Source organism: Liolophura sinensis, chromosome 6 (assembly GCF_032854445.1).
Source record: "Liolophura sinensis isolate JHLJ2023 chromosome 6, CUHK_Ljap_v2, whole genome shotgun sequence".
Classification (NCBI taxonomy): Eukaryota; Metazoa; Mollusca; class Polyplacophora; order Chitonida; family Chitonidae; genus Liolophura; species Liolophura sinensis.
In genome coordinates this window covers 78,026,806-78,051,822 of record NC_088300.1, presented here as the reverse complement: position 1 = coordinate 78,051,822, position 25,017 = coordinate 78,026,806, and the positions used below count along the sequence as shown (strand labels likewise).

At 39.2% G+C, this 25,017-nt stretch overlaps 2 protein-coding genes across 5 annotated transcripts; both read right to left on the bottom strand.

The window, feature by feature from the left end:
* Positions 1 to 655: 655 nt before the first annotated feature.
* LOC135467665 (uncharacterized) lies at positions 656 to 15,392 on the bottom strand. 2 transcript variants are annotated; one of them, XM_064745459.1, is made up of 9 exons: positions 15,169 to 15,392; positions 13,437 to 13,557; positions 12,712 to 12,847; positions 8,650 to 8,810; positions 7,494 to 7,565; positions 7,005 to 7,166; positions 4,379 to 4,499; positions 3,729 to 3,853; positions 656 to 3,433 (listed from the first exon to the last, which is right to left on the bottom strand). In XM_064745459.1, exons 2-9 carry the CDS (start codon positions 13,535 to 13,537, stop codon positions 3,241 to 3,243), a joined length of 1,071 nt encoding a protein of 356 aa, XP_064601529.1. In that variant the 5' UTR covers positions 13,538 to 13,557; positions 15,169 to 15,392; the 3' UTR covers positions 656 to 3,240. The 2 variants fall into 2 exon arrangements, with proteins under 2 accessions (XP_064601529.1, XP_064601530.1); XM_064745460.1 differs by lacking the exon at positions 7,494 to 7,565.
* A 2,226-nt stretch (positions 15,393 to 17,618) lies between these two features.
* LOC135468298 (U4/U6.U5 small nuclear ribonucleoprotein 27 kDa protein-like) lies at positions 17,619 to 24,871 on the bottom strand. 3 transcript variants are annotated; one of them, XM_064746480.1, is made up of 8 exons: positions 24,796 to 24,871; positions 23,130 to 23,162; positions 22,204 to 22,273; positions 21,808 to 21,840; positions 20,215 to 20,306; positions 19,546 to 19,625; positions 18,792 to 18,853; positions 17,619 to 18,395 (listed from the first exon to the last, which is right to left on the bottom strand). In XM_064746480.1, the coding sequence occupies exons 1-8, from the start codon at positions 24,842 to 24,844 to the stop codon at positions 18,341 to 18,343; spliced, it is 474 nt and encodes a 157-aa protein (XP_064602550.1). In that variant the 5' UTR covers positions 24,845 to 24,871; the 3' UTR covers positions 17,619 to 18,340. The 3 variants fall into 3 exon arrangements, with proteins under 3 accessions (XP_064602550.1, XP_064602549.1, XP_064602548.1); XM_064746479.1 differs by lacking the exon at positions 24,796 to 24,871 and adding an exon at positions 24,375 to 24,789; XM_064746478.1 differs by lacking the exon at positions 24,796 to 24,871 and adding an exon at positions 23,813 to 23,987.
* Positions 24,872 to 25,017: the final 146 nt, after the last annotated feature.

Genomic DNA, 25,017 nt, shown 5'->3' with positions numbered 1-25,017 from the left:
TAGGTATCCACCTAAAATTAATATTCTGCGTGAAAAACAGTTGGAGTTATCGCCCTGACACGAAATCATATCTATTTATGTAGTATATATAAGGAAAATGGCTATTTGGTCACCAGGACACCTGTGCAAAATGGTCAAATGTGAGTCACAACACATCGTCATCTGTATATCCATGTATCCACCAAAAATTAAAACTCTATGTGGAAAACAGTCGGAGTTATAGCCCGGACACAAAATCATATCTATTTATACAGTAAACGTAGGGAAACTGGCAATCTGGTAACCAACTGCACAAATGGACAAATGTGAGTCACCACAAATCATCATTTGCTTAAGTTTGCATCAACCAAAAATGAATACTCTACGTAGAAAATATTTGGAGTTATAGCCCAGATATGAAATCTATCAATGTAGTATATACACAGAAACTGCCAATCTGGTAACCATAACAACTTCGGAAATGAACAGACGTGACACATCGTCATCTGTGTATGTATGTATCAACCAAAAATTAAAACATTTAGAGATATAGCCTTGGCACAAATACGGGCGGACGGACAGATTGACAGACAGGCGGACACACGGACAAATTGCTATAACATTATACACTCCACCTAATGGCGGGGGCAGATAAAAAAGAAAAATAAGAAGCATATCAAATGATGATTTTAAAATATTTACTCTGGCTAGGTGAAAGAAATAATGGAATGCATATAAATGTCAACCAACAATTTTGCAAATCCACCTACAATACTTCACTGTCAACTTAGCACTCCGTCTAAGTCCTACTAAAACATTTTGGTAAAATGACCCAAAGAAAAAAAATACACACCACAAACAGACTAGAATGTGAAAGTAAATTCATCAGCAAAACAATATAAAAATAACAATACGTCTTGTTGAAAGAAATAATGAAATACATATAAATATCAACCAACAATTTTGCAAATTCTTCATTGCCAACTCAGCACTCAGTATCTGTTCTACCAGTTCATCTTGGTAAAGTAGCCAAAAACAATACACCATAAACAGACAGGTATGTCAAAGTGAAAGTGAAGGAGATAAAAACCAGGACTACATCATGTCCAAAGAGAGGGTGCATTCAACAAGATTATGTTTTTCAAAAAATTTACATAGCTCAATATTTTTTCTTCCTCAACAGAGAAAGTCACCAACACCAGAGGAAGCCATATAAAAAATTCATTTTTTTCCTAAATAAAAACAAGAGGAGCACATCTATGTATCTGTGCCATATAACGTGTGGAACATGCACAGAAATAAATCTGCTGTAAAAATCTTCAGGCAGAGCATGTACGAGGCCATGTACTTGACTACAACCTTCAGAGGGTCGATCACCAAAGCTGGATTTGAACGATGGAAAGCAGATTTTAAATAAGCTAGCAAGAGTGTCATTTTGGGAACACGAAGACTGAATGGAATGCTTTTGTCATGGGGCTATATCCCTTGAATTGGGGGAGGGGGAGTGGACTGTACTGGTCTGTGGAGATGATCCCAATCACCCAATCATAAATGTATTTTTTTATTTACCTGATTGCTGCTTTGTGTTTCATTAACACAGATGTCGTGTTGTATTCTCAAAATTGCACAAATAAAATATAATCAAAATATAATATAAAAGTTAAACAGAATTTTCCTCTGAGTATATCTGTACATGTTGTGGTAGAGTTATTAGATTTTTAAAATACACACGCAGACTTGTACATGAAATAAAACAAGTGTTCGGACAATCATCGCTATTTTTCAACCACCTTCTAACAATAAATAATAACAAACAGTTTGACAATAATCATTTGTGGACAAAACTACACAAAAAACATCTGGCTTCCTATGAGTTATTGTTCTCAATACTGTCCTAGCAGTTGTGTAAAAAGTTGTATGAAAAGACAAGAACATTGAGGAAACAACTGTGGTGCACAAATGGATATAATCAGTCAAAGCATCAACTCAGTCAACTGTTTACAAAACTTCCCACTCTAAATCAGTGGTAGATTGTTGGATATGTCAAATTGTTAGCACCTGATAATCATGTAACATCACTAATGTATGTAGCAAATATATCGCTAACTGTGTGCATGCAGTTTGAGGGTTTCCTGCTATATATTAACTTTACAATGTTAATAAATCATTAGTTATAACGGTTATGCTTGATGGGAGAGTCTCCGTGTACACTCTTCAACTGCTACAACTTGTTCAGGTCTAACAGAGTAAGGGCGGTAACTCTTCACGAAAAGTGACCTGAGCCTCATTGGGTAAATCATGATTATCTGATTACAACAGGGCATGTAATTAATGAGGTTGATATGAATTAATAATATATAGCACGACTCCAATAAAGTACAACAAAAATTGAAACACACAAACAATTAAAACTAAAACAGCATTTTCATTATTTACACCTTAAAGAGATTCACTGGTAACAAGTCAGTAAATACTTAACTCCCACACTGTTAAATATTGATCATAACTAAATTAAGGAGATCAGGGTGTAACACCATCGAATCATAAAATGTTGTTTAAACATATGTATTAATATCCCTATGAACTAGAATGATTCAGACCTACACTTTCAATGTGGCCACAATGGTTTGGTATTCACAACAATTAACACAGTCACAGAGGTACAGAAGTGCTAATTAGCGATTTCACATCACATGAATGTTACCTGACAACAATTACAAGCTGTAAAATTCAGCAACTGTTTTTCCCAAATTACTTAAAATCACTGCGTTAAAAGTATTATGCAAAAGGTATTTGTTGAAATCCATAGCTTAAGACTTAAAAAATGAAGTTTATAAAGCTCCATGTAGGGATTAGCAATTATTTGGAAGTCCTTCCCACAGAAGTTATTCCATTAAGCCATTTCTACAACAATAATGGACACTACAAAATTTGTCCACTTTTGTTCATTCTGTTCTATAAAATGACTTGCAATAACTATGACTGGTGAGATATTTCCTACAGCCCAGAAGGCAATCAGTTTTCACTTTGTAGCAGAAGTGAAAACTAGAATGATTCCTATAAAGCCCATCTCTTTCAAACCAGGCAGCACAGAGATCAACTTTATACTGCAAACAGGTGTAAAATATGTATTATTGTAAATACAGGTATACATTTAAATTTTGATGCAGGTAAATGCATTCACTATACCTGACAAGGGTTGACTGATATGCACAGGATATGACCATCCTGCCAGAACACAATACAGCAGTGTGAAACAGGCTAGTACTCATCCTGAAAACCACGTACACTAAACACGTCCATGTAAAAACTGGCTCCGTTAAAAATGCAGACCAGCACGACAAATGCAAGGGCGATGCAGTTGGCGATGTAGAACTCGAACAGAAGTCGAGAGAAGAGCAGTGTAACTAGGCAGAACATCCAGTTAAATATGGTGTACATGTAAACACGTGCCCTGAAACAGAAAAAGGAAGATTGAGAGTTCTCAATAAATGTACATGTATTTTACCCTGCATTCAAAATCATTTCATTTCAAAAGCTCTGAGGAAAGTTCACTGGAGAATAACTCTACAAGTAGAGCAACCAGAAAGCATGAGTGATGGCAAATGATGCATCTTAAAGTATGTCACACCTTTGATTAATCAGAATCAATGAAAATTTGGAAACTTAGGGGCACTGTTTTCTCATACACATTGCCTGTAATAAGTATGTAAATTTCTGAGATACAAAAACATGAAAAAGTAACTGACCTTGGTCCAAACATGTTGAAGACCATGTAGAGATAAGTTCCCTCCCTTGATGTGAGATAACGATAACTGGTCAGGTACTCATCAGATGGTTTCAATATCACATTCACAATCAAGCTGTAAATCAACTGAAATAAAAACATTTGTTTTCATTACAACAGGATAACCTTGCCTTGGGTCTATATTTCCATATGTTCTCATCCATACTGAATTGAAAGATTTTACTTCTTTAATTTTTGAAATGTATTTCTCTACAGAGTACAGATCTATTCCTACACAGTGAGAAAATTCAATAAAATATAACATTTAAAGTGTACTATATTAAATCAGTACAACTGAGGTTTGCTTTCAACAATCATACTGGGCCTCCGTGGCTCAAATGGTTAGAGCGCTAGCGCTGCATAATTACCAAGGAGTCTCTCACTGATGCAGTCGCTGTGAGTTCAAGTCCAGCTCATGCTGGCCTCCTCTCCGGCCGTAAGGTGAAAGGTCTGGGAGCAAACTGCGGATGGTTGTGGGTTTCCTCCGGGCTTTGCCCGGTTTCCTCCCACCATAATGCAGGTCGCCGTCGTATAAGCGAAATATTCTTGAGTACAGTGTAAAACACCAATAAAATTAAATCAAATAAATAATAAATCAGCAATCATACTCACAGAATGGATAACAAAACAGGCTAGAGGCACTGCCACAAGCCAGACCCATGAGGGCTCCAGAGGCTGGGGGATGAACGAGGTGTACCAGTACAGGGAGGTGGTGGAGCTATACCATCTGACCCTACAACAAAATGGTCAGGCATGTTAATCAGTACAGGGACATGGTGGAGCTGTACTATCTGACTCTACAACAATATGGTCAGGCATGTTAACCAGTACAGGGGGTGTGGCAGAGCTGTACCATCTGTCACTACAACAAGATGGTCAGGCATGTTAATCAGTACAGGGATGTGGTGGAGCGTAACCATTTGACGCTACAACAATATGGTCACGCATGGTGGAGCTGTACCATCTGACCCTACAACAATATGGTCACGCATGGTGGAGCTGTACCATCTGACCCTACAACAAAAAGGGTCAGGCATGTTAATCAGTACAGGGATGTGGTGGAGCGTAACCATTTGACGCTACAACAATATGGTCACGCATGGTGGAGCTGTACCATCTGACCCTACAACAATATGGTCAGGCATGTTAACCAGTATAGGGACGTGGTGAACTGTACCATCTGACTCTGCAACAATATGGTCAGGCATGTTAACCAGTACAGGGACATGGTGGAGCTGTACCATCTGACCCTACAACAAGATGGTCAGGCATGTTAACCAGTACAGGGACATGGTGGAGCTGTACCATCTGACCCTACAACAATATGGTCAGGCATGTTAACCAGTACAGGGACATGGTGGAGCTGTACTATCTGACCCTACAACAATATGGTCAGGCATGTTTACCAGTACAGGGGTGTGGCAGAGCTGTACCATCTGTCACTAGAACAATATGGTCAGGCATGTTAACCAGTACAGGGACATGGTGGAGCTGTACCATTTGTCACCACAACAATATGGTCAGGCATGTCAACCAGTACAGGGACGTGGAGGAGCTGTACCATTTGTCACCACAACAATATGGTCAGGCATGTTAACCAGTACAGGGACATGGTGGAGCTGTACCATTTGTCACTACAACAATATGGTCAGGCATGTCAACCAGTACAGGGACGTGGAGGAGCTGTACCATCTGACTCTACAACACTATGGTCAGTTTCCAGAACAATATGGTCAGACAGGTGAACTAGTACAGGGATGAACCTGCGTATGGTCGTGGGTTCCCCGCTAGGCTCTGGCTGGTTTTCTCTCGCTATAATACTGGCCACCCCTGTATAAGTAAAATATTCTTGAGTACGTTGTAAAACACCAATCAAATAAATTCATAAATATGTAGTAGAGGGATGTGGTAGAGCTGTACTACTTGACACTTAAACAATCAGATCAACATGTGAACCAGTACAGGGATGTGGTGGAGTTGTACTATCTGACTCTACAAGAATGTAGTCAGAAATGTCATCCAGTACAGAGAAGTGGTGTAGCTATACTATCTGACACTACAACAATATATCAGACATGTGAACCAGTACAGGGGTGTGGCGGGAGCTATACCATCTGACCCTACAAGAATATGGTCAGACACGTCATCCAGTACAAAGAAGTGGTGTAGCTATACTATCTGACACTACAACAATATGGTCAGACATGTGAACCAGTATAGGGGTGTGGTGGGAGCTATACCATCTGACTCTACCATAATTTTGTCAGGCATGTGATCCAGTACAAGGGTATGGTGGAGCTATACCATCTGACTCTACCACAATATGGTCAGGCATGTGATCCAGTACTGGGGTGTGGTGGGTGCTATAATACCTGACTCTACCACAATATGGTCAGGCATGTGATCCAGTACAGAAGTGTGGTGGGAGCTATACCATCTGACTCTACCACAATATGGTCAGCATGTAATCCAGTACATGGGGTGTGGTGGGAGCTATACCATCTGACTACCACAAAATGGTCAGGCATGTGATCCAGTACAGGGGTGTGGTGGGAGCTACACCATCTGATTCTACCACAATATGGTCAGGCATGTGATCCAGTACAGGGGTGTGGTGGAGCTGTAATGACTCTACAAGAATATGGTCAGGCATGTGATCCAGTACAGGCGTGTGGTGGGAGCTATACCATATGACTCTACTACAATATGGTCAGGCATGTGACCCAGTGCAGGGGTGTGGTGGGAGCTATACCATCTGACTCTACCACAATATGGTCAGGCATGTGATCCAGTACAGGGGTGTGGTGGGAGCTGTAATGACTCTACAAGAATATGGTCAGGCATGTGATCCAGCACAGGCGTGTGGTGGGAGCTATACCATCTGACTCTACTGCAATATGGTCAGGCATGTGATCCAGTGCAGGGGTGTGGTGGGAGCTATACCATCTGACTCTACCACAATATGGTCAGGCATGTGATCCAGTACAGGGGTGTGGTGGAGCTGTAATGACTCTACGAGAATATGGTCAGGCATGTGATCCAGTACAGGGGTGTGGTGGGAGCTATACCATCTGACTCTACCACACTATGGTCAGGCATGTGATCCAGTACAGGGGTGTGGTGGAGCTGTAATGACTCTACAAGAATATGGTCAGACATGTGATCCTGTTAATTCTAGTGCAATGCCAATCTGAAAACCATTTTTTACTTCCATCAAAGTGTATGTGCAATGGCTTACCCAAAGGAGAGGAATGTTGGGAGGAGATGAATAAAGGAGGAGGTAACTTTGTCCAGGCTGTGGAACACCAGGGAGTTTCTGTAGACAACCACTGCCCACAGCAAAGGTCCGTTAGCCAGGGAGTAAACAACGCTGAACAGGTTCCACTGGTCTGGAACAGCCCTGAGGTGAACAAACAGTGTTTACATCGTCGTTTCACATTGTTACAAATGTGTGTAATTATCAGAATCAGAGGGTGGCTTGTATAACAGGAAATTGTAGTAGGGCCACCTACAGGCAAAGGTCCTAATAGCTCTGGCGATCTACATGCTTTCTTACCCTCTATCCTTATGATTATAAGCGGGAAGATAGACTACATTCATGTGGGCTACATACATGTCCATGTGAACGTCAGCAAGCTACTCACTAAATTTAATTGTCATGAAAGCTGTTAAAGAAGACCATTATTAGTTATCCAACACAAATATCGACACATCACCATGTACTTACCACAAAAAGACATACCACAGGGTGTTAGCAGAGTAACAAAAGTCCAGCAAGAAGTACTGCCACTTCAACTTCCTCCAATGAGCAAATATACATGTATATTATTGCAACACCTGTACACAGTCATCTCTTATGAATGATAAATTAATGACTTCACAACAGCCATTATTTGAACAAAGACAAAAGGATAGGTTACAGTGGCAAAAAAACAAACAAACAATTTTTCCAATGGCACAGTATTTGTAAATATATTATGCAATGGGAAACCTTTTCTATTACATCTACCTAAAACTACTGTTGTGCGAGTCCAAGCTGTACATTGTCAACAAATTCTTCAAGATTTATCTTGTCTTTCTTACAGTAAGGTGATTTGCCATGCGGTAAGTATTAGCTGTCAAATGATTAACATACGTTACAAGGGAATTAGGGGTCGAGCGGTTTCAAACAAAAAATGTAAACACAAGCAAGTTGATAAAACCCAAGTGTATGGACCTTCCTGGAAATTAGGTTATCTCCCCCTTGTTTATCATCATATTTGTTTGTTGTTTACAAACCCACAAAATGACAACACCCCCTTGTGACTATCGGTCTCAATGACCCAGGTTTAAGGCTTCATGTATGAGTCACAAGGTACTGTGCAATATGCCACACAGGGCTACACAGTGACTGGGCACTAAAGCTGTAGCTCTAAACTACAAGAAGGTTTCAAACTGTGCGGGGACCAGCACTGTGACTGGGCACTAAAGCTGTGCCTCTCCACTTTCAGAAGGCTTCAAACTGTGTGGGGGCCTACACAGTGACTGGGCACTAAGTTGTAGCTCCACACTACTTAAATGTTTCAAACTGTGTGGAGGCCTACACAGTAACTGGGTACTAAGCTGTAGCTCTACACTAGTAGAAGGCTTCAAATTGTGTAGGGGCCTACACAGTGACTGGGCACTAAGCGGTGGCTCTGCACAACTAGAAGGCTTCAAACAGTGTGGGGCCCTACACAGTGACTGGGCACTAAGCTGTAGATCTACACTACAGAAGGCTTCAAACTGTATGGGGATGTTCTGTCCGGGAAACATCACCCTTTACTACAGGGAGGAAGAGATACAGCTAAAATGCATACAGCCAGAGCTCTATGTGGACTGGGGTCAGGTGCGGTCACACTTACCAGTACAGGACCACTCGCACGAGTATCAGTACAGGTGCACTAACAGCGTAGTAATACGGGAGCAGCCACTGAGCTGTGAGGAGGGCATGCACCAGAAAGGCCAATGTGAGAACTGATGTCATGTACACAAACTTCTCCAGCACTCGCTTCCTCTTCAGAGTCTGTAAACAAAACAATACAACAACTCACCATTGTCCTGATAAGCCAGGATACTCTGTCACTCTCACACACATCATAACATTACCTGCTTCAAATAAAACCCTGAAAAATAGGGGTCTCCAGAATATCAAAAGTCGCATTCCTCTGAATACTCAGAAAGAACATTCTGACAATGACTCTCAGATAAATTTGCTGTTCTGTCAAAACTGTACTCCTCTGCCAGTCCTTGATCTACAGTGTTCATTTAATTTATCAAAACACTTTTTATTTTACTACACGTAAGAAAGGACCATTGTATGCAGACCGGGAAGTAAACAACTGTAAGCCAATATTAACTTGTCAGGTTTAAAAGGATGATCTAAACAGCATACAAATGTATGAGAACTTTCAGATTACATCTGAAATTACAGTTAATGAAACTGGCTAGTGTGCTATCAGAAGGCCTTAATTAACTTACACACATGTTGAAAGATGCCATTTAGTGCATGGTGAAACTGTGACAGCTGACCTGCCAATCAACTTGTCACTGCCACTGTTACTTGTACATGAACTAAACTTGTCAGTTATCTTCTCTAACAGCACCCATACCCTGACAACAAGTGGGTGCACTGTCAATCACACACTTCTGCAAACAAATGTGAACCTACTTCTGTTTTGTTTTGTTTTTCAGACAGGCAACAATAATACTGGAAATGTCATATCAGGCCTGGTCTCCACTCACAGATTCAGCGTTAAAGACCTTTGCTACATCTTCAGATGACTAAACATGACATTCTGAAACTATTTTAAGATTCAACATGATTTTAAATACAAGCACAAGGTTCTGAACCTGAAAGTAACAGAATGTATATACACTGAAGCAGAGTTCTGATATCAAAGACATCAAAACAGCCAAATGTTATTTATATTAAAATTTTAGAGGCAACCAACAGTAAAATCTGAAATGTCTTGTATAATGGGTTGCTCTGGGGATGAGCTACACAAACGGTCCAAATCGCAGTAGAACACATCATTTTCTTCTGTGATGTGGCGTAACTAAACGCTTGCCAAATGCAAGTGAGATCGGCCTCGGGCAAGTAACTCTTGTTTTTTGGTTGCCCACTAGCGCCAATGACTTGCGTGAACATAAAAATATGGCAGACAGCCATCACAAACCCGTTATCATGAACCTGAGGGAGACAGCCATCACAGACACAAACATGTTATCATTAACCCCAGAGAGCACAGAGACAGCAATCACAGACGCAAACACATCATCATAAACCTCAGGGAGACAGCCATCACAATCACAAACACGTTATCATGAACCTCAGGGAGACAGCCATCACAAACACGTTTTCATTAACCTGAGGGAGACTGCCATCACAAACACAAACACGTTATCATGAACCTCAGAGAGACAGCCTTTGCAACCACAAACACGTTATCATTAACCTCAGAAAGACAGCCTTCGCAACCACAAACACGTTATCATTAACCTCTATGAGACAACCATCACAAACACAAACATTATCATGAACCTCAGGGAGATAGCCATCACCAACATGTTATCATTAACTTCAGAGAGACAGCAATCACAGACGCAAACACGTTGCCATTAACGTAGGGGAGAGAGAGCCATCACAAACACAAACACATTATCATTAACCTCAGCAAGAGAGCAATCACAAAAACAAACACGTTATCATGAACCTCAGGGAGACAGCCATCACAAACACGTTATCATTAACCTCAGACAGACAGCCATCAAAAACACAAACACATTATCATTAACCTTGGGGAGACACCCATCACTAACAAAAACACATTATCATTAATCTATGGAAGACAGCCATCACGAACACAAACACATTATCATGAACCTCAGGGAGATAGCCATTACAAACACGTTATCATTAACCTCAGAGAGACAGCAATCAGAGACGCAAACACGCTGTCATTAACCTCAAAGAGACAGCAATCATAGACGCAAACATGTTATCATGAACCTCAGGGAGACAGCCATCACAAACACGTTGTCATTAACCTCAGAGAGACAGCAATCACAGGCGCAAACACGTCATTGACCTCAGAGAGACAGCAATCACAAACACGTTATCATGAACCTGAGGGAGACAGCCCCCACAAACACATTATCATTAACCTCAGAGAGACAACAATCACAGACGTGAACACGTTGTCACTGACCTCAAGAGAGACAGCAATCACAAACATGTTACCATGAACCTCAGGGAGACAGCCCTCACAAACACGTTATCATTAACCTGAGGGAGACTGCCATCACAAACACAAACATGTTATCATGAACCTGAGGGAGACAGACATCACAGACACGTTATCATTAACCTGAGGGAGACTGCCATCACAAACACAAACATGTTATCATGAACCTGAGGGAGACAGACATCACAGACACGTTATCATTAACCTGAGGGAGACTGCCATCACAAACACAAACATGTTATCATGAACCTGAGGGAGACAGACATCACAGACACAAACACATTATCATGAACCTCAGAGAGCACAGAGACAGCCATCACAAACACGTCATCATGAACCTGAGAGAGACAGCCATCACAAACACAAACACGTTATCATGAACCTCAGAGAGCACAGAGACAGCCATCACAAACATGTTATCATTAACCTCTATGAGACAGCCATTAAACACAAACATGTTATCATTAACCCCAGAGAGACAGTCATCCCAAACACAAACACGTTATAATTAACATCAGAGAGACAGCCATCACAAACACAAACATGTTATCATGAACCTCAGGGAGACAGCCATCACCAACACATTATCATTAACCTGAGGGAGACAGCCATCACAAACACAAACACACTATCATGAACTTCGAGGAGACAGTCATCAAACACAAACATGTTATCATGAACCTCAAGGAGACAGCCCTCACAAACACGTTATCATTAACCTGAAGGAGACAGCCATCACAAACACAAACACATTATCATGAACTTCGAGGAGACAGCCATCAAACACAAACACATTTTCATTAACCTGAGAGAGACAGCCCTCACAAACACGTTATCATTAACCTGAAGGAGACAGCCCTGACAAACACGTTATCATTAACCTGAAGGAGACAGCCATCACAAACACGTTATCATTGACCTGAAGGAGACAGCCATCACAAACACAAACAGAATGTACATAATGTATTTTGGGCAGGGTAGCAGTTTTCAAGCATAGCTCTGAAACAGTGAAGATGACCTAATTGCAGTCTACTGCGCTACAACATATATTATATGTAAATCTTGCTCTGCAGGGAAATCGGGCATTCAGCTGTAGGGTGTGAATAACTGTCATACTGTACAGAGTGGGTCCATTATTTGTGTTTAGATTGGCCTGATAACATGCTCTCAAACACCATGTGACTTCATCTTATCCGACTTGAACAAACACACGCAAACAGTTGGGTGTTAGGAACAAGGGCTCCTAACATACCCATAAAGGGCTATGTTCAAAGTGTTTCTAGTAAAAACAGGGTGAGAGTAAAAATGGTTGTGACTCAGTTTGGTCCTCTGGCCTGTGAGTTTTTGGGGGTTGAACAATACACTATCACTGAAAGAACTTTTAGTATAGACAGGTACACTCTTAGTCAACATCAAAATTCGCAAATGTAGCAATATTAGATACTTAAACCACATTTTACAATCTGAATTATTTATGTCAGATGGAACAGTCAACAATGCAAGTGGACAACAGCCTGACCGCTGTCTGCTGTGTAACTGACCAGTAAAACAGCCTGACCGCTGTCTGCTGTGTAAGTGACCAGTAAAACAGGGCTGACCAACTCAGACCATACTCCAGCTGCCAGCCATCAAAGACACCACTTGTTGGCCTGCTGCTGACCATGTACCTATCTGACTTACACTCGTAGAGGTGGGTAGTTCTGGTGTTTTGTTAGTGCTGGGGCTGGAGCTGGGGTTGGAGCTTGAGCTGGATACTTGGTGCTCCCAGCTTTTCTCTGTAGGCTCTACCACGATCACTGTGGCCTTCCCAGCTGGGCTACAACAGGTAACATACAACCCAGATAAACACAGGCAATCGCCAATACATGTGACACAACCAAATTCAAAGGTTCAAAATTATACCATCAACACATGCATTGTGGATCAGATTTTGTCTGGAATTTATCTCCTAATCACTTGTTCTACTGTGTAAATTGTGAACAATGTGGCTGAGATTACAGTGTCATATACCCTAATTCCTCAACCTTGCAACTCATCAGTGCAATTTATACATACTTTTTTTTGATTTTGGTTGGATTGGCCCGTTTCAGGGCTTCAAACAAATGATGATTTTATCAGTCAAAACAGAATTATGCCCTCCAGAATTTGCTTGAATAAACATCTTGCAAACATGTAGAAAGGTTGAAGAATCAGTTTTTTTAACGAACAGAACAGCCACCGCATGTCCAAATGTGATTTTCTCTGAGGGAATATTTTAATAATGCTCATAACACCACAGTTTCAGTTAACTTTGCCAATACCTGTAGCTGCCTCTGAAAACTGTGAAGAATTTATTTACCAAAGTCTACAACAATGGCCATACAAACCTGACAATAGTAGACAAATGATAAAAATGTTCTTCTCACCAACAGCTTTCCAGCTTTTCTACACGTGCCTGGCCAGAGCCATTTGATGTAACAATGGTCTCCATGCTTCCTTGGAAATCCAGGTTACGATTATCGTACATCACAAATTTGTATAATGTGGCTGAAACAAGGAGAAATTTGCACAAGTTGCTTTCATTAATTATTTGTCTTACTATTATGTGTGTAGCTTTAATGCTGCAGTGTTGTGCATAAATAATGCATCTGATTGGTATTTCCTCACTATATATAGCTTATCCAACAAACCTGGTCTAGCTCCTCCTGCATCTGAGGTCATCTGCCAAAGGCTCTACCTGTACCCGACCACACAATCTTTTTGTTTCTTGGTTGGTTAGGTAATACCTTTCAGCCAGGTAAACACTCTCAAACCCATTCCACACTATGGTTTATTTCTCTCAAAAAACATCGCTAGTAGCATTCAGAATAGAATTATCTTGTGTAACATGCTGAAACAACAACTTCAATCTGATCTGATCTCTTTTTAGCATTTATTCTGAAACCACTCCTATGTTATGACATACTATACCATTAGCCACTTTCTCTGAAAATTACTTGCTTCAAAAAATGCTTTTTGTTTTTTTTGTAGCTACATCCGACAATGAGGCACTCGCATTATGTAAAAAGCAAAACATTTTATTTTCAATGAGGCCAAATATCTCCTCACGTTTCCACGAGGCTATGTACGTGAGCCTCACTTTCATATCATCGATTTCCCAACTATTTCAGGAGGTCAGTCAACACAAGCACAGGAGATCTAACAAAGTTTAACCCAAATTTATGGTCAAAGAATGTGAATCTAAAGTGAAATGAACTGTTAGTTACATGCTAAGTGCCTTATCCTTCATATGCAGATTACTGGTTTTTCATTTTGACCAGTTTTTTGTCGCAAATGTACATCCTACTATATGGCTACAATGCTGTTCAAGTTGTGTCAAGCCATAATGATTTATTCTGACTGAAATTTATTTTCCAGTAGTCTATATTAGAATCTCGTTCCTTAGAATATGACAGTAAACTTCATTAAATCATCAGTGAACTTTGTGGAAGTCACTGGATCAAAATCTGCAGTGATCTCAGACAAGTTTCCACACTAAAATATGTGCCCTATCAAAAAAGTGAAATGAAGTTGTATTTAACCAAATCAAGGTAGGTCTACATGTAAAAGGGAATTATTACTTTAAATATTTGACATGAATCTGAATAGGAACAATTCCAAATCAGATCAAAACCAGGTCCATAGTTTGAGAACAGTGAAAAGAAATGGATCTCATTCTAATTAGACTGATGTAGATGCAGTGTGCTGTGAACACTTGCTGGCAATGATGTTATGCTGGCGTGAGTAGGCCTATGACAATGATAACACGTGGATGTCTTGAGGGAGCAGTGTGACTGTACACACAGGCATTTATTTCTTCCCTTTGACCTTGAGATTTGTATGTATTACCAGAAAACACTAAAGGTCGAATGATAGTACCTGTGTGATAAGTGCATGTTTGAAGGAACATACATGTAAGATCTTCCATCAAATTTATGAATCTACAGGTGAGAGTAGGACAAAAAAATTGTTACTACAAAATTTTAATTCCTTTAAATTTCAATCCACAGAACTCTCTAAAATACACGAACTACTGTAAAACCCTTCCTCAGTCAGATACAAGACTCTCACGCGTGAATCACTTTATTTGAACACGTGTACAACACTAGCTTCACAAACCTGCGATTCCGTGATGACAGTCAAACAACAACGACAGCGTGTCACACTTTTCTCTTTCCCTTCATGACTCCCCGATTCTTCCCACAATGGTTACACAATAATTTCACAATAACATCACAAAAGAGGTCAAATCCACTGACATCATAAAAATATGTCCTCTGTAAGTCTGAAAGCTTCTAACACATTGCCTGTCGCCCTTCTGATAAGTCTTCTTCCCTCCAAACGTTGTCTGCGAATCGGCTACCCGAGGAGTGATTTCATTGGTTAAAGGCCAAATAACGTGAGAACAGGGGAAACACCGTTTCAATGAGAGTTATGTCAATGAGAGTTACGCCCCCTATCCTTCTTCACCCCCACCCCCCTTCGTCCTGAAATCATGACCTCGCAGTCGAATCACTGGTGAATTTTATACATTTTTTGATTTCAAAAACAAAAAAACCCAACAAAAAAACAACTTAGAGTAGTTCAGAGGTAACAAGGCTTCAGGTACTGAACTAATCTTAGTCCACCCCAGCTGTAGATGTATTTCATTTGTGACAAAACAACAATAAGATCTGTATGTGAAAAAAATCTACTCAAAACATAAGAGTAAAGTAGCTAGAAATGTTTCCTTGGACATTTTCTTGGAACTTTCTTAACTTCTTGACTGAGAAGAAAAAAAAAACAATTTGGAAATACAATCGAGGTATTACAATAAAAAAAAGTTTGAGGTTAATTTGATGATCAGCTAAATAATAGTAATAATGAGGGTAATTTATTAAGTTGCAAAGAAAACAATAACTGTTTAATGTTTTAAAGTTTCTCTAGGAGATTATCAGATCAGAATATCAGAAAAAGTCTTCCTCTGAACATCCAGCAAAAATTATTTTCGTACACTGTACAGCATTTTTCGACCCTAACATTTTTCACCTTGGGAATATAAATTTCTTGAAATTGGAACTTTTCTTGATAAATCCTTCTATTACACACACACCACTGTAGGCCTACACATGTATAAAAGCAGAGTTGACTGGTAAACCATAATATCTGGTGTCAGGGGATGAATATAGGCTTATGGATTAACATGAAATGAAGAATGGTAATCAGTTGGCTTTCTCATATGCTATGAGTACACCAATATATTTAACCAGTATATTTATTATTTTGAAAACTATCCACCTAAAACTAAACAAACATTGCAAAATTTCAAATCTAGCATGATAACAATTTTCAGACCGACAGTTTGTATTTGTTTCTATATACTGGTACTAGACTAAAATGTATTTGTGTAATGCTTAACTATGCTACGGTTAAAACAATTTTTCAGTCATATGACGATGAGGGAATCCTTAGAGTGCATGTGATGTGCCTCCTTGTTGCAGGATGGATTTCCACCGCTCTTTTATCTAGTGCTGCTTCACTGAGACGCCTTAGCAAAGGCAAGTAAGCCGCCCCGCCTGAGCCATTATACCGATATGGGTCAACCAGTTGTTGCACCATCCCCTTCATGCTGAACGCCAAGTGGGAAAGTTACAACTTTTTCTTTTAAGGTCTTAGGTATGACTCGACCCGGGATTGACCCTCCCGAAGCGGATTATGGATGGAGGATAAAGAAGTGAATGGTTTGAATGGCCAACCTTAGGCAAGTTACTAACAAACTTTACCACCTGTGACATACAAATATACACACTCTATTGGCGGAACACAAGTAGGCCTACTGGTAGTCTTCAATAGATATCACACTGTGCAATGATGTCATCATAAAGTGAGTGGAGAAATCTGCCTACAGCCAGGTTTGAACCCACACCTACTAGCTGGCAAGCACCTTGACCACTCCAACACAGTATACTCCCTTCACAATTAAAAAGTTTGGTAGGTTTGATTCTTTAGCACTGTTCAGTTTTGCACTATCACAAATGATAAGCTGTGAATCCTAGGACAATCTGTGATGAGAATCTATTCCATCAAAATCTGACAGCTGAAACTTCTTCAAGTAGCTGACCACAAATTAGTAATAAAATGATTATTTTTTGCAATTTTGGTCTGTGAAAAATCTTAATTTTCCCTACATTCAGCTGAAATAAACTGAAAATCCTCATCCCTTTGATAAGTAGTAGGACTACAGAGAATGAAATACAGGTAGACCTGATATGTGCAAAATATCTGCAACTTATTTGTCATACACTTCTGTTAATTTCTCCACAATCTAGTTTTCCTATATTTTATTTAAAAAAAAAAAACAGAATGGTATTCTCAAATCCAGATTTCAAACTGAATAGTGTGTTCTATCAATAACATTCTCTCCTAGAGAAAGGCTGATAACTAGTAACAAGATACAGACATATGGTCAGAGTTTTCAACATAGACCACTATAAAGATAAACAGAATTTATTACAGCTGATTTTCTCTTGTTGACATCTCATTTGACAACGTGTAACAAAAGACAACAATCATCTTTTTTTATTTCCACATTTTTATTTCATTGAATGAAGATTGCAGAAGATAAAGGACATGTACTCAAGTCACAACGGTGATCAGTTATTGGCACACAGAACTTGAGATGACCTGGGATTAAGATAATCTACCTTAATCCCAGAGTTGACAGAGACAAGGGGTTGTATGTGTTATACAGAGATGGAAGCTTGTATAATTTTCCTGTCAGATACTACATTTAGGCATATCCACAATGGCAATTCCACAAATGTTCAGTGTATAGTGTGCATAGCCACACTGAACTCTGGACAGTGTTGTACAACTGAAACACACATGCATACATTTTAAAACCTGCAATGAGAAACTAAAAATTTTAATCAAACACACATAACATCAACTAAATCCCTTACACTGCATACATGTACAACACTGTCCTACATGCAAATGAAGACGAGATGAAGATAACATCATGTTGGATCTTGATAAAATATAAACGTTCAGGAGAGTTCCCTTTACCATCCTGTACAGTTTTAATGGAATCTCAAAATACTACGTTTTGAAATTTGTCAAATTCCTTCTGAGGTGTGCGGCCTGAGTGACTCATGGCATGATCAGTCCTGAGCACAGGCCATCCATCATTACAGTACCTGGTCACACTCCAAGAGTCTCCTCACTGTGGTGTACAGAGGCCTGCCACTCGATCCACAATGCCACGTGTGTGTACCTAATTCACACATTCTTACACTATAGCCTAGATAAATCAGGCAATGAAATCCAAGGGCCTGTTAAATCCACCCTTTCTGTTCATATACTGTCTGTAAATAAGAAAAAAAAAATTTCAATATCATGAGACACATGGATAAGAGAATGAACAAAGGAGTGTTGATTTAAATATTTCTAGTTTCTTCACATTCATCCATTTTCTTTGATAGAATTTTTTATACATATATAGTGTGTAAATATAAAAAGAAACAGTTTAAGTTTCGTTTCCAGCAACTAACAGATGACTACCCAAGTCCACATTTGCATCTACTGGGAGAAATTGCTGCAAATATCCTCTACTTGAAAACTGGCCTGTCAGACTGCATGATGACAAATCATTACAAGCCGTATTCCAGATGATGGTAGGGCAATATTTACATCCATCACTCTTTCACACCCCAGAACTAAAACCTCCTGATAAGACTCACATCACATCACTGACAACTCACCTATAGCGTCTCTTTCTCTGTATATTGGCGACATATGTATCACTTTTATTGACTTGCTTGTTCTGAAATGAACATGGAACATTAATAAGAAGTCTTAGCGTCTCTGTCCCTTCAAGGATTAGAAAAACAAAATAATAAACATGGAATTGAATGTAAATATGTGTGTATTAATTATTTTTAAACAGTTATCCTTACTAAGAAAAGTTGAGTTTAATGTTCCTAATGCAAAAGTGAGCTTTATAGCATGTATTTGAAAATTATGATTTTTTAAATAATATATTGCATGAAATGATTTCATAAAAATGCAGTATGGTGTTAAAAAATTTTACTTTTTTGCACCACATTCCAACGGTAAACTGAAATTACCAGCTATTCAATAAATGAAATAAAGCTATTTACATCTCTATCTCATAGCTGAAGAGTCAGCAAATCAGGAATTGTGTTTACAGGTACAACATACATGTACATGTAATCTAAGATGCGACTGGTGCTTTAATACTCTGACCAGCTTAGCTGAAGTCTGGCAGATCCAATAGGAAACCACTTTACTTTGACAGGAGCCTTGTATAACATGTAAACTGGAGTCAAACCAGTGAAAACTGGATTCAAAATCATTTCCTAATCTGTCTGCTTAGCGGTCTTCAGTAACCATTTAACGAGTAAGCAGCCAGTAGGGGCTCTTTTTGCAGTCAAGTTGACTCTCTCAATAACTTCAATGCCCACTCTCAAATTAGAACAATGATGCAGACGTTACCTTGGTGGTATCAAAGTTGCAGAATCCCATCAGCTTCATCATAGCTATTTCATCTTCTGTTTTCCCAGCCAGCTGGGATTCTGTAACGCAAAACGAGAACATTCACAAATTACTACTACATATCAAGATTAAAAGATAAGAGTACCCACAAATTTTATGCATTTGAAGTGTTACTTCGGCCCCAAGAGAAACTAGATGCAAATATTAAAAGGATATGGAGGACATCCCACTGAACAGAGGTAACACTACTGTTCAGAAGGAATTACGCTGAACAACACTCTTAATTTAACACCTATAACTGAAGAGTTCTCAAAACCGAAATCTTTGGTGGTTTCAGTAAAATTTGGTGGATGTGTTGAGATAAAATTGTGTATGTGATGTTGGCTCAGGCAGATTTGATGTTGAGTAAGGCAATTATGCTGGAATGACGTCAACAGCATTTCAAAGTACAGCATTACTCGAGACTTACGTCAGTGAAGGGTAATGCCATGCGGTTTTAACACGCTGTATTTCTGTACAATTTAGGGAAACCTTTCAGACTCAATCCTTATAAGTTTCGACACTGACAGTAATTCAGACACGATCCTTATACGTATATGTTTCAACACCAATGTAGCTCTTAAATACCAAATACAAAGGATGCAATCCTCAGGTCACGTCAGTACACACCATCTATGGAGACTTCAGGTTCTGAGGTGGAGGTAGTCGGCTCATCATCACGAGAACCTCGATCTCGCCCTTTCTCTTTCCTGTCTCTAGATCTGAAGAAAAATAAAAAAAATATGCAATGTGAAAATCCGACAGCTATGTGCCTGCACCTTCCCTTATTCTGTGTGATAAAATTCCGACAGCCATGTGCCTACACTTTCCCTTATTCTGTGTGATGAAAATCCGACAGCCACAGTGTATGTTCCTACACTTTCCCTTATTCTGTATGATAAAAATCTGACAGCTATGTTCCTACATTTTCCCTTATTCTGTATGATAAAAATCTGACAGCTATGTGCCTACACTTTCCCTTATTCTGTATGATAAAAATCCCACAGCTATGTTCCTACACTTTCCCTTATTCTGTGTGATGAAAATCTGACAGCCACAGTGTATGTTCCTACACTTTCCCTTATTCTGTATGATAAAAATCTGACAGCTATGTGCCTACACTTTCCCTTATTCTGTATGATAAAAATCTGACAGCTATGTGCCTACACTTTCCCTTATTCTGTATGATAAAAATCCCACAGCTATGTTCCTACACTTTCCCTTATTCTGTGTGATAAAAATCTGACAGCTATGTGCCTACACTTTCCCTTATTCTGTATGATAAAAATCCCACAGCTATGTGCCTACACTTTCCCTCATTCTGTGTGATAAAAATCTGACAGCTATGTGTCTACACTTTCCCTTATTCTGTATGATAAAAATCCCACAGCTATGTGCCTACACTTTCCCTTATTCTGTGTGATAAAAATCTGACAGCTATGTGTCTACACTTTTCCTTATTCTGTGTGATAAAATTCCGACAGCTATATGCCTACACTTTCCCTTATTCTGTGATAAAAATCTGACAGCTATGTGTCTACACTTTTCCTTATTCTGTGTGATAAAATTCCGACAGCTATGTGCCTACACTTTCCCTTATTCTTCAATTTTGCACGTACCCTATTTCACCTACAGTTTTTCCACTGACACATTTTGCTTGACTTTCATTGATTCATCCATCATTTTGGGCACCTTAAGAGTATTTTGTGAAGTTTGATTAATCAGAAAACTTAAGTGTTGGCATCAACAGTGTCATTTTAAGGCCTTCGTGTGATTCTGAAATTGCATTTTTACATGACAACCCTTAAAGCGAAATTCAGTATTTTATATTGATGCAAATTTCTATTCCCTTAGTGATTTGATGTTAAAACTGTTCTCAGACTGGTCTCTAAACAAAATCGGTAGAAACAGGCGAACTAAAAACAGATGTCAGAGTGCCCTGCACAGTCGGAAAAACCGACCTCAGAATTCAAACAGTTGAAAGAATACAACTCGAAAAAAATAAGTAAATATTTTTATGCAGAACATAAGTTAATGTTCTAATTCTAACCTTACAGATCATGTTATGCAATTGGTAAAAAAAAAAAAAAAGAAATTTTACCATGGTGTTCAACAAATTACCTGCAATTCCTTTCAACACTTGGTCAACCATGAAAGTTTTAATCTATCAAAAACCTACAACAGCATTATACCAACCAAGTAGAAACAAATAATAAGCTATACCTTGATCTGCTCCGTCTGCGTGGTGAAATGGATCTGAAACATATATGCACAGGTTAACGACCACCTGAGCTGTTCATGTACTCACTGAATACAAGATGACAGTGAGCATGAAAACAGGCACCTAACATTTTGGAAAACACCCCTTTGGAGAAAGTGGCAAGACACATTGTCATCGTCAAGTTATATTTACACTGTGCCAATATGGGTCTTTCTGCATGTTTTCAAAAATGTCAAGTATACATTTTCCTACATGTGACAAAATACAGGGTAAGCTAAACTCCCAATCCACACAGTAATATAATAACATATTAAATCTGTTTTGTTACTCATACAACTCAAAGAAAGTCTGTGACTAACTGTAAACTTACAGGCAGGGTTTTCAGCTCATGAACTTACCTTCTATGGGGCGACCTTGATCTGTACCTCTTGGGGGACCTAGATCGGGATCTACTTCTTCTGTGTCGGTCTTACAATTAAAAATCAAAATAAAACTTGTAACTTTTAAACTATAAAAGGAAAGGCAACGTCAAACTGTCAAACATATAATCAAGTGTCTCATTTGATTCTGACATCTGTGCCACACAAGAAAAAAAAAATAAACAAATAAATAAAATCAGACGATCACAATTATATTTATGCAAATAATTAACTATGTGAACAAAATCCCTAAATTAGCTCTCAATATCTGATTGTATCTTCGATTTTAGTAACTTTATATTTATAATGTATATAAACCATGGTGTCCAAACGTAGCAAGATGGTTGCAGTAATGGAAGAGTTGTAGTAATGCTTCACTATCTTGAGCAGCATGTCCTACATACCAAAACATGACACCCTAACCAGTGCCCAGTCAAAGTACACTAATCAGTGAAGCAACTTGACATCTGCCTGCCTGCCTGCTCAAATGGTACTCGGCTAACCAATGCCATCATCACCTCAATGAGGAACAATGAACATATTCTGAGAGCATTATTCAGTGTAAACTGACAAAAATATACTTTTTAGGAAGCCCTAAAATTAGACAATCTAACCAATGTACATGCAATTTTGTTTTCAAAATTAAATTAAAAAGGTGCATACTTTGCACTTTTTATTTACTTCTTTGATTTGTGTTTTATGCTATACTCAAGAATATTTTACTTATACATTGATCTCAAGCATTATGATGGAGGGAAATCAGGGAGAGCGCGGGGAAAAGCCACGACCATCCATAAGTTGCTGTCAGGCCAAGTGGACGGAGGTGGACACTCTAACCACAAAGCAACTGCATCAGTCTAAATAAATCTACATATGGAAAGCTGTTTTAACAGTGTAAAACTTACGCCTCCTCTCCCTTGAGCGAGAACGCCTTCTTTCTGTAAAACAAAAACCAAAATGAGAAAAAAGTTTGATTACACATACATGTATGGAGACCAGTAAAAAGAAATTACATTTACACCAAAGATGAACATAAATGTCACTGATGCTCTGAATTTCTCACCCATTTCAAATGACTAGAACAAGCCTGGGTTAATGGGATATTTTGTTATCTGCTACTACACTACTGTAAGAAGCTCTTTACATATATAAAGACTAAGTTTATGGATGATAAGCTGGGTTTCTCCACAGTCTCTGTTCCCATGATCCTTGTATCACAAAGAATCAAAATCAAAAATCCAGGATTAGGAGACATTATTGTTTAAATTTATATGTGTTGTTTAAATTCAAAATTTATTTACCAGCCCCATAGATATACATAAGAAGGGACGGTATGAAACACACTTCGACCGGCACAACCCAATGTGTCTGAAATTCTAGAAATAAAACCTTCAAATCCACCGTTAGTGTTTCCAAATCCTTTGCCTTTTGTGCCAGTGGTTCTTGCATGTGTTATCTGAGCAAACTTATCCGCATCAGGTTTTTAAATACGTCGCGCTCAGGTTTGGGGCTATCCTTGGCCAACCTTAATTTTGCCAAGCTTAACGTCAGGGTAATCTCCAAGCCTGGTGTCAACTTTCACTCTTACCTCTCAGCTCACCCGCACACACAACATTCCAGATATCTTCCAGGTTTTTACAACATGGCAAACCATTTCTACACAAGGCAGCCAACAGGTTCGTCTTTCCAAGTGTAACGTGTATGCGCAATCTTGGAACGATAACTTTTTGACGATCCATAACTGTGGTAAAGGCAAAATGGCAGCTGGCGATGGCTGTGAGGTGAATTTGGGTCTAGTGTGTCCTTAGCAATAGGAATACATGTGAGATGTTTTATTTTAGGGCCTATCGATATCAGAACCCCCAACGACACCGTTACTTGGGCAAGCATTTAAACAGGCATCGCTTTTTAAGTCTTATTGAGAGATTTAAGTCACATATTTTGCTGCAGTGAGGGTTAAGTGAACAATGAACATCTCACAAACCAGAATGTATTTGTTCTATACTTACCTACTCGTCTGCTTGGAGAGCGTTCTCGAGAACGACTACGTCGCGTCGCGCTCAGGTTTGGGGCTATCCTTGGCCAACCTTAATTTTGCCAAGCTTAACGTCAGGGTAATCTCCAAGCCTGGTGTCAACTTTCACTCTTACCTCTCAGCTCACCCGCACACACAACATTCCAGGTATCTTCCAGGTTTTTACAACATGGCAAACCATTTCTACACAAGGCAGCCAACAGGTTCGTCTTTCCAAGTGTAACGTGTATGCGCAATCTTGGAACGATAACTTTTTGACGATCCATAACTGTGGTAAAGGCAAAATGGCAGCTGGCGATGGCTGTGAGGTGAATTTGGGTCTAGTGTGTCCTTAGCAATAGGAATACATGTGAGATGTTTTATTTTAGGGCCTATCGATATCAGAACCCCCAATGACACCGTTACTTGGGCAAGCATTTAAACAGGCATCGCTTTTTAAGTCTTATTGAGAGATTTAAGTCACATATTTTGCTGCAGTGAGGGTTAAGTGAACAATGAACATCTCACAAACCAGAATGTATTTGTTCTATACTTACCTACTCGTCTGCTTGGAGAGCGTTCTCGAGAACGACTACGTCGCGTCATTTTTATTATTCTCTGTATGCAACAACGACAGTTTTCGGCGGAAGTAGAAATACATTGATGTCAGCTATGCCGGACCTGCGTTTTTAGAAATGCATTTAATTATAATGGAACATCCACAGCAGTTTGCTCTATTGTTTCTGAAATATGACTAAACTGCTATCATCACATATAAA

Bases quoted from the DNA above. Each gene is read 5' to 3' on its own strand.
- LOC135467665 (XM_064745459.1), bottom strand. From the start codon at position 13,537: ATGTACGATAATCGTAACCTGGATTTCCAAGGAAGCATGGAGACCATT. The intron at 7,566-8,649 runs GTAAGTGTGACC...TGCTCATTGGAG, and splicing joins GTGCGAGTGGTCCTGTACTG to GAAGTTGAAGTGGCAGTACT. The intron at 7,167-7,493 runs GTAAGTACATGG...TGTTCACCTCAG, and splicing joins CTGTGGTATGTCTTTTTGTG to GGCTGTTCCAGACCAGTGGA.
- LOC135468298 (XM_064746479.1), bottom strand. From the start codon at position 24,525: ATGGATCGTCAAAAAGTTATCGTTCCAAGATTGCGCATACACGTTACA. The intron at 22,274-23,129 runs GTAAGTTTTACA...TTTAATTGTAAG, and splicing joins TCGCTCAAGGGAGAGGAGGC to ACCGACACAGAAGAAGTAGA. The intron at 19,626-20,214 runs GTGTGTACTGAC...TTTGCGTTACAG, and splicing joins ACCTGAAGTCTCCATAGATG to AATCCCAGCTGGCTGGGAAA.